A 14,221-nucleotide genomic window follows, 5' to 3' on the forward strand; every position below is an offset into this window, starting at 1 on the left:
TAAATCACACTAGGCGGTAAATCACACTAGGCAAGTCATGTGTGACAGACTAATCCAAGAAGATGTTGGTAGGGATAATCAAACTCCTGACCTCTAGCCGAGAGTTCACCTACTCTACCAACTTGGACACCGGGGATCTTATATAATTTTTTGTTTAGAACTAAGATAATCACATGATTTATGGACTGGAATTTTTGGAATTCTTGGTATGACTCATTTATCTATGTTTTTTTAACTTTTTATTTATTTAACAAATAAAGGTTCATCTAAATTCTAATCGCACACACCAGTATTTCTTGGGGAAAATAAAAATAAGAACCAGAGCTCCACAACTTCTTTTCTAAGTAAAAGGACCAAAAACATTTATAATAATTGTATTCCAACCAAAAGCTTCAAATGATCTCACAAGAAGAAATCAATGCGGATTATTTCGAGCTATTCGGTAACAATAAAAGGCATTACTGACTTTCTCTACTGATGAACTCAGTAGAATACCAATAATTCTAGTGCTAACGATGTATATATTGCTATATGAATTCAGTGTATTTAGTATTGGATTTTTTTTTTTCGCCTTATCTGCTATGACAATTTTATCGACTCAATAAAATTCTTCTTCGTGGAGTCACGAGATTTCACGAACTCGAGAAAACCCGAAAAATCAGTGCCTCTGTAACGCCTTGGATTCGACTCGTTGATAAGAGCAGAAGATGGCTGGACCGTACTCGCGAACGAGAGGCTATGTAACGAGGCCACCGATATCCTATAGTTATAAGAATTCACCAGAACTCTATGGAGAACACTCTTGTATCGTCCATTGCTGAATATCTGATCCCCAATACAAATAACTCGATCAAAACTACTAGTTTAATTTCAGCTTAATATATAGTTCCAACAATTTTACAACACAAGTATATATATTTACACAAATATGAATACATACCTCGAGGTGGTCTCCAACATTAACAACAAAGGATCCGGGAAGGGGTTCGACAGTGACCCAATGATCTTGGTGGTGTATTTGCAATCCCCGGATCTCATCCTGGAGCAGAAGCGTTAGGAATCCGTAGTCCGAATGTGGCAGCATGCCCACGGTCAGTTCGGGTTCGGGGCATGGCGGATAGCAGTTCATAACCAATATTTGGCTGCCATTTTCCAATTCTTTTAGCATCCCATCATCGTCTCTGTTTCTTATCCCAAGGCTTTCTAGGATTGCTTGTGCGAGTGATAAAAACAACAACTTGGTGGCTTTAGCGTAAGCAACACCCGATTCCCTGTTTATAAATTGCATACCAATTATATATTGTCAGCACCCACCCCATTTTATTACATTAATTGACTATGGACTATGTCAAGAAAATAAATAAATATATACGTGCATGTATACGCATAATTTTATGTTAACGCGAGTTGACTCTTACTTCAAGTCAATTGGAGCACATGGCCAATGGGAGAGGACGTCTGGTTGAGGATCACAAACTAATTTGAGGAAGTCCCTCCAGCAAAACACTTCGTCCTTTATCTGATTGAAGCTCGTCCCGTACCGGACCGGAGACCTCATATCCAACGACATGTATTTCTCCCTGTCGGCGAAGGGCAACTCGAAAAACTTCTTGCTCATGTCCGACATATTGTTTATTATCTCTTCGGGGATGCCGTGATTCGTCAGCTGCATCGATTAATTAGTACCCCAATGAGGATATTACGAACTTTATAGTTTATACTAATGTACCTAATTAAAGTAAGGTCACAAATAGAAAATATGGTTAATTTTTCAGCTGTCACAATTGAACTTGTCCAAGTGTACTTAATCCAACCGACATGAGACGTCTAACGACGTTCTACCTGGAAAAACCCGTAGTTTTCGCAAGCATATGAGAGGGAGGCCAGGACTCGGCCCCGGTTAGGACCATTGAGTTGGGCACAGTCGATCTCCGGCAGTTTGAGGTTAAGCTCGGCGCGGCTCGATCTTTCGTTGGGGCGATCGGTTTCGGGCAAAATGTACTTCCTGGGAACATGCTGGATACCGTTCTCGTACAGGCGCTTCACTCCTTTCTGGTACTCTGCTTCATGTGACAACTCGTGTTGCATCGGAGACATTGTTAATTCACGGGGTCGAAAGGATTCCTGGGACACACGAAAACGAATCAAACATATTAGTTCAACTTATTGTAATAAAGCAGTCGAAACAGGGCTATGTTGGGATAGTGATCCAGTCCAAAAACAAAAGATTTCGAGTTTTGTAAGTATTATATTATAATAATAATAAGCCCGAATCATATTATATACTATTACATTATATTTTGGATGAGGGGTTTTGGATAGGATTATGTGCCAACCTGCGTGGGACTTTATTGGAAATTGGGAATGGTGGGAATTGATGAACATTGAATGTTATTTATAGAAGAATCAGGGGAGATTTGTGTGGAGCTAATTGTTCCAAGTGAGTAGCTAGTTTCCAGGCATCGGGAACCGTTGACATTTTGTATAGGTTTACCAGTAGGTACAAAATACGCCATGCCATTTATTCATAGCTTATACTTATTATTTTTAACACAAGTCAACGCGTGAAATATCATATCATATCAAAATCAGAAAAAATGAAAAACCACACAATTTGACCACAAATAAGATTCTAATTTCTACATGAATAATAATAAACTAATTAATTAAGTAAACATTATTAATTCTCTCCGTTTCAACATATACGGTTTCATGAAAAGTCTGGATTTTATAATACACGAACTTTCTCATACATACAATTTAATTATAACTTAAAAAATATTGAATTGAGTTGACTTTAAATATGTTAGCATGAAATTTCGTGGTTTTTGTTGTTTTCAAGTTATTTTTGTAAATCACATGGATATATCTATATATATTCAGCATGACAAGAATATGCGAGACGATACTTGTTTAGATATTAATTAACTAAAAGTGAATGTTTAGTGTGTGTATATATATACATGTATAATCTCAATATAAAAAGTAGGTTTAGGAGATGCCCCGCCCAATGTTTTCATAATCGGACCGGTGATCGAACCGGTCTACCTAAAAAAAACGGTCCAACCGGTCGGACCGTTTTAACCGGACGGTCCAACCGGAAAACCGTTTATATAATATAATATAATAAATAATATATTTTGAATTTTAAAAACTCAAAAATATATTTAAATAGACAAAAAAATATATATTTGTCATAATTTGAAAGCTAAATAAAGATGTTAATATATTCAAAATATCAATTATAGTTATAAATTATTTAAATAATGAAATATTTAATTTTAAAAAAACAAATAACTATTAAAATAAATTTTTTTAATGAAGTAAAAATTTTAAATAATAATGTATATACATAAAAAAAATTAAATTTAAAGTTTTAAAAATAAAAATTTAAATTTTCAAAAAAAAATAAAAAAAATTCGGAAAACCGATTCAACCGGGTTTTCGGTTATTGACCGGTCCAACCGGTTCTTGACCGGTTGGACCGGTTTTTCGGTTCTTAGGAGAGAACCGGACCGGACCGGACCGGCGACCGGTTCCCGGTCGAACCGGTCGAACCGGCCGGTCCGGTCGAACCGGCCGGTCCGGTCCGGTTTTAATAACACTGGCTCCGCCATCAGGGTCGTTCCTATTTGGAGGCCAAAGAGTCGTCCGACTCGGGCTCATTTTTTTTCGGGGCCCATAATTTTGAAAAAATATTATATAAAAGTGTAAATTGATTCAATATAAATTAATTATTCTTGGACTTTTTTCATTCATATCTCAGAAAATTATTTTTTCTTTGCCTACTGCCTAATATAAAATTATTTTTTATTATTTCTGGGCTTTTTGATAAATTCATTTATGAAGTTTATTATTCCTATGTCTCTTGATAATTTTTTTTAAATATAAATTATTTTTCTCGTGCCCAATATAAACAAAAAATATTTTTATTCCCTAAATTTATTATATATTAGTGTAATTGGACAAATATAAAAACATATTTTCTGACTCATAAGGGTTGTTATGATAATAATGAGCACGATTTATTTTCGGAGTTGACATTCTTGAAGTTCTCATTACCAAGAGAAGCAAAATCGACAATGGATGTAGTAAATTACTTGAAAAAAAATTGATGGATATTTCTCAAATACTCATATTGCTTATAAAATTTTGTTGACTATATTTTTTACAGTTGTAAGTGCAAAACAAAATTTCTCAAATTTAAAGCTTTTCAAAACATTTTCTCAATAAACCATGTTATATGAAAAGATTGAATGAATTGGTTATGCTATTAATTAAGAAAAAAAATTCCTGAACAATTTGATCAATATTGTTAGCTCTAAACTGTTAGACGAGTTGTTTTATAGTAATCATTTTGTACATGTTTGATCTTATTACTCAATTAAAATAAAAATATTTTAACTATTGCACATTTCTTAAATCGAAAAATTTGTTATTAGTCTAAAAGAATATGAACACACATTATGATTTAGGGGCCTCTTTTAAAAGTTAGACTCAGGCCCAAAAATTGTTAGAATCGCCATGCCCGCCATGCATTAATTCTAACATATATAATAAGTCAACTCATTTAATATCAAAAGAAAATCAATTTTAACCTACGATTTTAACAAACAACAAGCATAAATTTATGTTCAACAATAATTTCAAAAAAGTTCACTTGAATTTAATATTAAAAATGTCAAGCAACATGGTCTTTATATATATATATATATATATATATATATATATATAATATGTACGTGTATGTATGTATATATTATATATCCATACTGTTCACAGATCAATTTTATTATATAAATCTTGATCCGACGCATGAAAAATATTATTTTTACATAAAAAAATATTAACTTTTATTTGTAGTAGTTTTGATTTGAGTCGATTTATCTATATATATTAAACCGAAGAATTGTGACTACGAATACATATTGGAGATCAATCCCATTGCCGAAGACTCACGTCTCTCCCTTTTAAAATTTCACGCACAAAATGGCTGACTTTTTGAATATCGCCTGTTGTAATTACATGGTTGACTTTTGTATGCATCTATCTATCTATTGAGTTTGGATTATTATTTTATAGAATTTTTCAGTCGGGGATATTCTATTGGTTGTTTTCTTTTTGTTGTGTAAATTATTTATGAAATTTTTTTAAATAAGGGATTGAATGGTTGTTTTTTGTGCACGGCTGTATCTATATGAAAAATAATCAGTCCATCAGTTTTGCAGATGCGATATTATTTATGGTAAATAGTAGAATAAATAAATAACATTCCGAGTTAATTAGTGATAAAAAAGTAAAAAATAAATGATGAATGACGTATATTAAAGATAATAAATCAATGTATTTGGACAAGATTGTGAAGACTTTTGTTGACTAAGCATTAGTTGTAATGAACAGTTTGGATCAGCTCAAGGGTTAAAAGACTTGATCTAAGGGCCAAGATTATAACTACGGTTAGTTGTGGCAGTTAAGGAGCTAAACTTATACTTAAGGGAATTGGATCCTGATCGATGGTATAAAGGGGCATAATTCTTTCTGCAGATCTAATAAGAGCAAAGTCATATTCTTCTCTCCTGGAAATCGGATATATTCTCAAAGATATCACAAACAGTTATCTTCAAGATTGAAGGTTGAGATCGAAGCAAAGCTTGAGGAGTTTGGACTTCGATGAACTCAGTAAAGTGATTTTGGTCTTGTGTATTAGCCAAAGTAGATTTACAGCTTGTGATCATCTTGTTTTGTGAGGATTGTATTGAACATATTCGAAGTTGATTGATAGTGAATTCATATGGGTGATAACCCATAACCTTGGATGTAGGATTTAATATCCGAACCAAGTAATTCCTTTTGTGTTCTTATTCGCTTTTGTTTTTATTCTCTATCCTTCATTGATAGTTTATGTCTCTGTTCTTGAGTGCTTGTTCATTGCGTATTCTGTGAATTGGTATTGGGTTCTTGAGCTCGGAATTTCAACAAGTGGTATCAGAGCCTCAAGATTAAGATCTTGGGGCTAAAGACTCTGATCAGGTGTTTTACTACTTCTTCTCAGTCGATAGAATCATTTGTTCATCTCTTCAAATTCTTGGGTGAATTATCTTTAAAATGTCTACTGGCGCCAGAGACATTCTTTAGCAATGTCCACGTCAAGGTTTGAGGTGGAGAAATTCGATGGGAAAAATGATTTTAATCTATGGAGGGAGAAGATGATGGCACATCTGGGAAATCTTGGACTAGATGAAGCACTGTTAGGGGAATCTAAAATTCCAGATACAAAAGAGAACAATGCTAAAATTCTAAAGAAGGCAAGAAACACGATAGTGCTTAGCCTAAGTGATCAAATTCTCAGGAAGGTAGTAAGGGTGAAAACGGCTGCTGATATGTGGCTCAAATTGGAGCAATTATATATGACAAAAGCGCTGCCTAATAGAATATATTTGAAGCAGAAGTTTTATAGCTACAAAATGGATGAAAAAAAATCAATTGATGAAAACATTGACGAGTTCACTAAGTTGCTATCCGATCTTGAGAATATGGAGGTGAAAATAGATGAAGAAGATCAGGCTATATTTCTTTTGAACTCTCTGCCGAAAACATTTGATCAGCTGAGGGACACTTTGAAGTATGGCAGGGAAACTCTTACTCTTGATGAAGTGACAGGGGCTGCCTATTCTAAGGAGCTAGATCTGAAGGCAGATGGAAAGTCTCAAAAGGCTGATGTAGAAGGTCTAAATGTAAGAGGAAGGTCACTCGAAAGAAAGGGGTCAGCTAGTAGATGGAGATCTAAGTCTAGATCCAAGTCAAGGCCAAAAAGAACATATTGGTCTTGCAAGAAAGAAGGCCATATCAGAAGATTTTGTCCCCTTAGAAAGATAAATCAAGGACAGGAAGCCACTCCAACTTCTGACACAGCAAATGTCCTTGAAGGATATGAAGAAGCTGAAGTCTTGACAATATCCACTGAAGATCCTAGGGAGGAATGGATATTAGACTCTGGATGTACTTATCACATGTCTCCAAGAAAAGACTGGTTTACCGAGTTTCAAGAAACAGATTCAGGTTATGTTCTTCTTGGTAACAATCAACCGTGCAAAATCCAAGGGATTGGTTCAATCAAGCTGAAAATCTGGGATGGTTCTATCAAAATCTTAACTAATGTCAGATACATTCCAGAGTTGAAGAGAAATCTGATTTCCTTGGGCACTTTAGATCAAAAGGGACTTAGCTATAAGGCTCAAGGTGGAACTCTTAAAGTAGTAAAAGGGTCATTGGTTATCATAAAGGCCATTCTAAGGCATGGATTGTATGTTCTCCAAGGAACAACTTTGTCATCTGAAATCAATGTAACCACAATTGACAAGAATCACACACAGCTGTGGCATAAAAGACTCGGCCATATAAGTTTAAAAGGACTTCAAGAACTCAGCAAACAAGGATTTTTGGATCAAGTACAGATCACTAATTTGGAATTCTGTGAAAATTGTGTCCTTGGGAAAACTCATAGACTCAGTTTTTCAACAGCCACTCACAGTACTAAAGCTCCTTTGGATTACATTCATGCTGATCTTTGGGGCTCTCCACAGGTACCTTTATCCTTATCTAAATGTCAATATTTCCTTTTCTTAATTGATGATTATACAAGAAAGGTTTGGATATATTTTTTGAAATGTAGTAACCCAGAACTCATTTTAAGATAATAATATGTTAAACATGATTAAAGGTTGGTAATTAACCAATTCCGGGATTTAATCGGACTTCAGAAGCAAAAAATGAAATTTCATTGTCTGAGCCAGTTCGGACGATCCGAAGAGGACTTCGGACGGCCCGAACTTGACCACCGGGGGCTCCTCAGGTGAGCTTGTTGGCTTCGGATTTAAGGCTGGTTCGGACGATCCGAACTCAAGTTCGGACGGCCCGAACTTGTTTGTGCCAAGTAGGCAGGATTACTCAGCAATGAATTTTGACAAGTGTCGGAATTAGAGAACTTCGGACGACCCGAAGTAGAGATCGGACGATCCGAACTCAACGTGTCTCGCATGCAGATAGTGAGTTAGATCGGATGATCCGAACTCAGGTTCGGAGGGCCCGAACTCGTCCGAAACTTTTTCTATAAATAGGGCTCATTCGATTTCATTTTGAAATACGAATTCCCGAGGTTCCTTCTTCAGTTATATAGTGTGAGATATACACTTGAGGGCCCTATCGGTTATAATAGAGGTTCTGGAATAACCAAGGAGTGGTTATAGTCATCCGGGTCTAGCGACTCCAAAGGGCTATCTATGGACGAAGGTATGGTCCGGAAATCTATTTAAGTTTTGGGAGTACTTATTAGCTTAGTTAAGGCTTATAGAATTTATGTAGTGATACGGTGAACTTTTGAATATAGGCTTGGAACCTAGGATCCTACTATACTTGAATTAGCCTAGAGGTACGTACACATTGACTGAGATTGCCAGCGAGTATACATGTTTATATGTTGCATTTATTTGGCATTATTATATGGCATGATATATGATTTACTGCTTTCTATATTCATATGTCATGTGCATATACACATTGAGCCTATACCTTGTTATACCTGACTATAGAGCCGCTCAGCTCTATATTCGATAGTCTATCATTGAGAGTACCGCAACGGCGGGGGCATTTATGTCTTTCTTGTAGTGACCCTGCATGGTATCACCTACTAACTGGCAACTAATAGCATGCATTAAACTTAATAAAACAAAATACTTAACAGAGTAAAACGTGCGTAAACATAATCCATAATTTACATATCAGCTTAGTAAAATATATCCAGACTTAATACTGTAGTGATACAACCATATTGAAAAATTTAAAAGTAAACATTATACAGCTATATCGAATCCTGCTGTATAATAAACTCCTCAAGGCCTGCTCCCTAATCCTGCCTTGAACCACCAGCTCCGTCCATCCTGCGACCTGCCCCATGGAATAGGGTGTCCAAGATAACAACTAGGACGTGAGCGCTAACGCTCAGTACATAAACATGAGTACATGTATAAATATGATGCATGCAACATGATGACTGGTAAATGGTCATCTGAAAATTCATGCTCAGTACAGGCGCCACATGAGTGCTGCCACCGCACGGATCAACCTCTGGGTGCAACCACACTCGTCAAGTACACCAGAGTAGTCAGACATAAATGTTCCCACCATCGCGGTACTCTCAGTGACAGACTATCGAGTATAGAGCTGAGCGGCTCTATAATCAAGTATATCAAGGTATAGGCTCAACGTGTATATGCACATGACATATGAATACAGAAAGCGGTAAATCATATATCATGCCATATAATAATGCCAAATAAATGCAACATATAAACATGTATACTCGCTGGCAATCTCAGTCAATGTGTACGTACCTCTAGGCTAGTTTAAGTATAGTAGGATCCTAGGTTCCAAGCCTATATTCAAAAGTTCACCATATCACTACATAAATTCTATAAGCCTTAACTAAGCTAATAAGTACTCCCAAAACTTAAATAGATTCCTGGACCATACCTTCGTTCGTAGATAGCCCTTTGGAGTCGCTAGTCCCGGATTACTATAACCACTCCTTGGTTATTCCAGAACTCTATTATAACCGATAGGGCCCTTAAGTGTATATCTCACACTATATAACTGAAAAAGGAACCACGGGAATTCGTATTTCAAAATGAAATCGAATGAGCCCTATTTATAGGAAATGTTTCGGACGAGTTTGGGCCCTCCGAACCTGAGTTCGGATCATCCGATCCAACTCACTGTCTGCATGCGAGACACATTGAGTTCGGATCGTCCGATCTCTACTTCGGGTCGTCCGAAGTGCTCTAAGTCCGACACTTGTCAAAATTCATTGCTGAGAAATCCTGTTTACTTGGCACAAACAAGTTCGGGCCGTCCGAACTTGAGTTCGGATCGTCCGAACCAGCCTTAACTCCGAAGTCAACAAGCTCACCTTCGGAGCCCCCGGTGGTCAAGTTCGGGCCGTCCGAAGTCCTCTTCGGATCGTCCGAACTGGCTCAGACAATGAAATTTCATTTCTTGCTTCTGAAGTCCGATTAAATCCCGGAATTGGTTAATCACTAATCCTTAATCATGTTTAACATATTATTATCTTAAAATGAGTTCTGGGTTACTACATTCTCCCCACCTTTAGATATTTCGTCCGCGAAATAACATCTAAAGACAAATCAAGATAACAATATGAAATATCAAACCATGTTTTATTACAACAACTGTAATTACAACTACATGGTAATAAAAAATACAAAGCAAACAACTCAGGATATTCTGCTTGCATACGATTCTCAGTTTCCCAAGTTGCTTCTTCAACGCCTCGGCGCTGCCACTGTACCATCACAAGTGGTATAGTCTTGTTCCGAATAACTTTCTCCTTTCTGTCTAAGATACAGATTGGTCGTTCAACAAAAGACAGATTTGGCTCTAGCTGAATATCAGTAGACTGAATCACATGAGATTCATCAGCTATATACTGTCGAAGTAACGACACATGAAAAACATTATGTATACTGGAAAGATTTGGCGGTAAATCCAAATGATATGCAACATCTCCGATCTTCTCCAATATCTAGAAAAGGTCCAATAAAACGAGGAGACAATTTGCTTTTCATGCCGAATCTCATCACCTTCCTGAAAGGTGATACTCGTAGAAACACATATTCACCAGGCTCAAACTGAAGTGGCATGCGACGAATATTAGCATAACTGGCTTGTCTATCTTGAGCAACTTTGATCCTATGCTTGATCAAATCTACCTTGTCTATAATCTGCTGCACCAATTCAGGACCCTCGACTTGTCGTTCCCCGACTTCATCCCAGAATAACGGAGTACGACACCGTCGACCCTACAATGACTCGAAAGGTGCCATATCAATACTACGATGATAACTCTTATTGTAGGCAAATTCGATCAAAGGTAACTGATCCTGCCAAGATAAGCCAAAGTCCATGACAGAAGAACGTAGCATATCCTCCAATGTACGAATCGTCTGCTCTGACTGTCCATCAGTCTCTGGATGATATGCAGTGCTCAAACTCAGAGTGATACCCAACGCCTCCTGAAAACTACCCCAAAAACGTGAGGTAAATCGCGGGTCTCTATCACTGACTATGCTCACTGGAATCCTATGCAATCGCACTATCTTCTGGATATATAAACGTGCCATGCGATCATAAGAATACTCTCGGTTATAAGGAATAAAGTGTGCTGATTTCGTCAAACGATCAACAACGACCCAGATAGCATCACACGACGTGAAGTCATAGGTAAGTGGGTAACAAAATCCATAGTTACGTGCTCCCACTTCCATTCGGGAATCTCAAGATTCTCCAATAATCCACCTAGTCGTCGATGTTCAGCCTTGACCTGTTGACAAACCAAACATCTTGAAATAAATTGATTCACACTCCGCTTCATCCCTTTCCACCAAAATCTAGTTCGCAAGTCTTTATACATTTTCATGCTTCCAGGATGAACTGATAATCGACTCCTGTGAGCTTGAGATAGAATATCGTTCCTGAGCTCCGCAACATTAGGTACAACCACTCGATTAGATAAGCACAATAAACCATCTGCCTGCAAATGAAATCCAGATGTATTAACTCCATTGGCTAAACGTGCCAAACGCTGAGTCTTAACATCAGATATCTGAGCATCTCTGATCCGAGAATACAATGCTGGCTTAGACAAAATAGTATACAATCGAATCCCATTTCTCCCTTTCTTGTGCTTGAGCGTAAAACTCAATAAACAGCACTCTTGAATTATATGAGATACTTCACTAGTCTGAAGTGCAGAAAGTCTCACCTGCCGACTCAAGGCATCAGCAGTAAGATTAACAGAACCTTGATGATATTTGATTTCACAATCATAATCCTTCAGAAGATCCATCCAGCGTCTCTGTCGCATATTCAACTCTGCCTGAGTGAATAAATACTTCAAACTCTTGTGATCCGTGAATATCTCAAATTTCTCGCCATAAAGATAATGCCTCCAGATCTTGAGTGCAAATACAATGGCGGCTAACTCGAGATCATGTACTGGATAATTACTCTCATGCGTCTTCAACTGTCGAGAAGCATAGACAATAACATGTCCATGTTGTGTCAGAACACATCCTAACCCCTGACCAGAGGCATCAGTATAGACAACATAACCTCCTGATCCAGAAGGTAGAGCTAGCACAGGTGCAGTAGTAAGACGTCCACGCAGCTCGTGAAATGACTTCTCACAATCCGAGGACCATATGAAGGCAACATCTTTCCGTGTAAGCTGTGTCAAAGGTCTGGCCAACTGTGCAAAATTCTCGATGAACCGACGGTAATATCCAGCTAGACCCAAGAAACTACGAATTTCAACAACCGTCGTCGGACGAGACCAGTTCAGCACTGCCTCTATCTTACTAGGATCAACAGATATCCCTTCATTAGAAATCACATGACCGAGAAACACTACCCGATCAAGCCAGAATTCATACTTGCTCAATTTCGCATACAGCTGCTTATCTTGTAACGTCTGTAAAACAATCCTCAAATGCTGTGCATGCTCATCCTTGTCATGAGAATAGACAAGAATATCATCAATGAAGACGATGACAAATCTATCCAAATATTCTCGAAATACCTGATTCATCAGATTCATAAATACTGTCGGTGCATTCGTCAAACCAAATGTCATAACCAAAAATTCATAATGCCCGTATCTGGTCCTAAAAGCAGTCGTAGAAATATCTGAGTCTCGTACCCACATCTGGTGGTATCCAGATCTCAGATCTATCTTGGAGTAAACAGAAGTACCCTGTAGTTGATCGAATAGATCATCAATCCGCGGCAAAGGATACTTATTCTTGATGGTGACACAATTCAACTGCCTGTAATCAATACACAATCGCATCAATCCATCTTTCTTCTTGACAAAAAAAACAGGTGCTCCCCACGGAGAAACACTCGGACGAATAGATCCCTTATCAAACAGATCCTGTAACTGCTGTTTCAATTCCCTCATCTCTGATGGTGCTAGACGATAAGGCGCTCTGGATATAGGCGTAGTTCCTGGTACTAAATCAATACCAAATTCAACCTCTCGCACCGGAGGAAAACCAGGAATCTCATCAGGGAATACATCAGGAAACTCACTGACTACCGGTAACTGATCAATACCTGTACTACTCATGGACATATGAACTGCATAGATAAGGTAGCCCTCCCCACCTGACTCCAAGACATGACATACCTTCAGAGCCAAAACAAGTGGCATCGAAGGTCGCGCACCCTCATCATAAAAATACCAGCTATCACCCTTAGCAGGATGAAACTGTACCAGACGCTGATAACAATCCACAGTAGCGTGATACAAAGTCAGTATATCTATTCCCAAAATACAATCAAAATCTGCCATTGCTAATATCATCAGATTAGCTGACAATACATTACCCTCAAACTCTAGAAGGCAACCCATCACTAGACGCTTAGTTACTATCTCCTGCTCCAGCGGAGTAGATACAACTAAATCCATATCTAATGATACATAAGGTAATCTATGTCTCTTAACAAAGCGACTAGAAATAAAGGAATGCGATGCTCTAGTATCAATTAAAACAAGTGCAGGAATACCACATAACAGAAAGGTACCTGCCAACATGCGATCACTTCCCTCAGTAGCCTGTTCTTGAGACAAAGCAAATACCTGCCCTTGAGTCTGGGGACGGTAACCAAAAGAACTCTGTGGTGCTGGCTGCTATCGTGGAAAAGTAGAAGCCTGAGATCCAACCTGTGATCCCGATCCACTAGCAGAACCCATGCGCTGAGGACAATCTCTCCGCAGATGTCCCTGCTGACCGCAAATATAACAAGCACCAGTAGCTCTCCGACATGAAGCTGCAGGATGCTTCCCTCCACAGTGACTAAAAAACTCCTTCTTCTTCTTCTTCTTCCCAAAACGGAACATACCTCGTGAACCACGAGATCCAGATGAAGTAGTAGGAGTAGAAGAAGACGTAGGTCCAGATTGCACAACAGATTGAGCTCTAGGCTCAAATGATCCACTAATCTGTGCTGGCATCAACAACTGTGCACGCCTGTTGCTGGTCTCCACAAGACGGCAACGGTTCACCAAAGTCTCATAAGATACTGGGTCATCACAGACAACAACCTGTGAGTAGATATCTTGGTTCAGGCCTTGTAGAAAGAGATC

The 14,221-nt window shown here is 38.0% G+C and overlaps 1 protein-coding gene across 2 annotated transcripts; it reads right to left on the minus strand.

Annotated features, from left to right (window-relative positions):
• Nucleotides 1-397: 397 nt before the first annotated feature.
• Nucleotides 398-2,357, minus strand: LOC140884117 (probable 2-oxoglutarate-dependent dioxygenase SLC1). Of its 2 annotated transcripts, none has more exons than XM_073290791.1 (5): nt 2,337-2,357; nt 1,843-2,124; nt 1,419-1,666; nt 941-1,271; nt 398-825 (listed from the first exon to the last, which is right to left on the minus strand). In XM_073290791.1, exons 2-5 carry the CDS (start codon nt 2,095-2,097, stop codon nt 580-582), a joined length of 1,080 nt encoding a protein of 359 aa, XP_073146892.1. In that variant the 5' UTR covers nt 2,098-2,124; nt 2,337-2,357; the 3' UTR covers nt 398-579. The 2 variants fall into 2 exon arrangements, with proteins under 2 accessions (XP_073146892.1, XP_073146894.1); XM_073290793.1 differs by having other exon boundaries at nt 2,293-2,345.
• Between the last annotated feature and the right edge of the window lie 11,864 nt (nt 2,358-14,221).

This window comes from Henckelia pumila, chromosome 2 (genome assembly GCF_033568475.1).
Source record: "Henckelia pumila isolate YLH828 chromosome 2, ASM3356847v2, whole genome shotgun sequence".
Lineage (NCBI taxonomy): Eukaryota > Viridiplantae > Streptophyta > Magnoliopsida > Lamiales > Gesneriaceae > Henckelia > Henckelia pumila.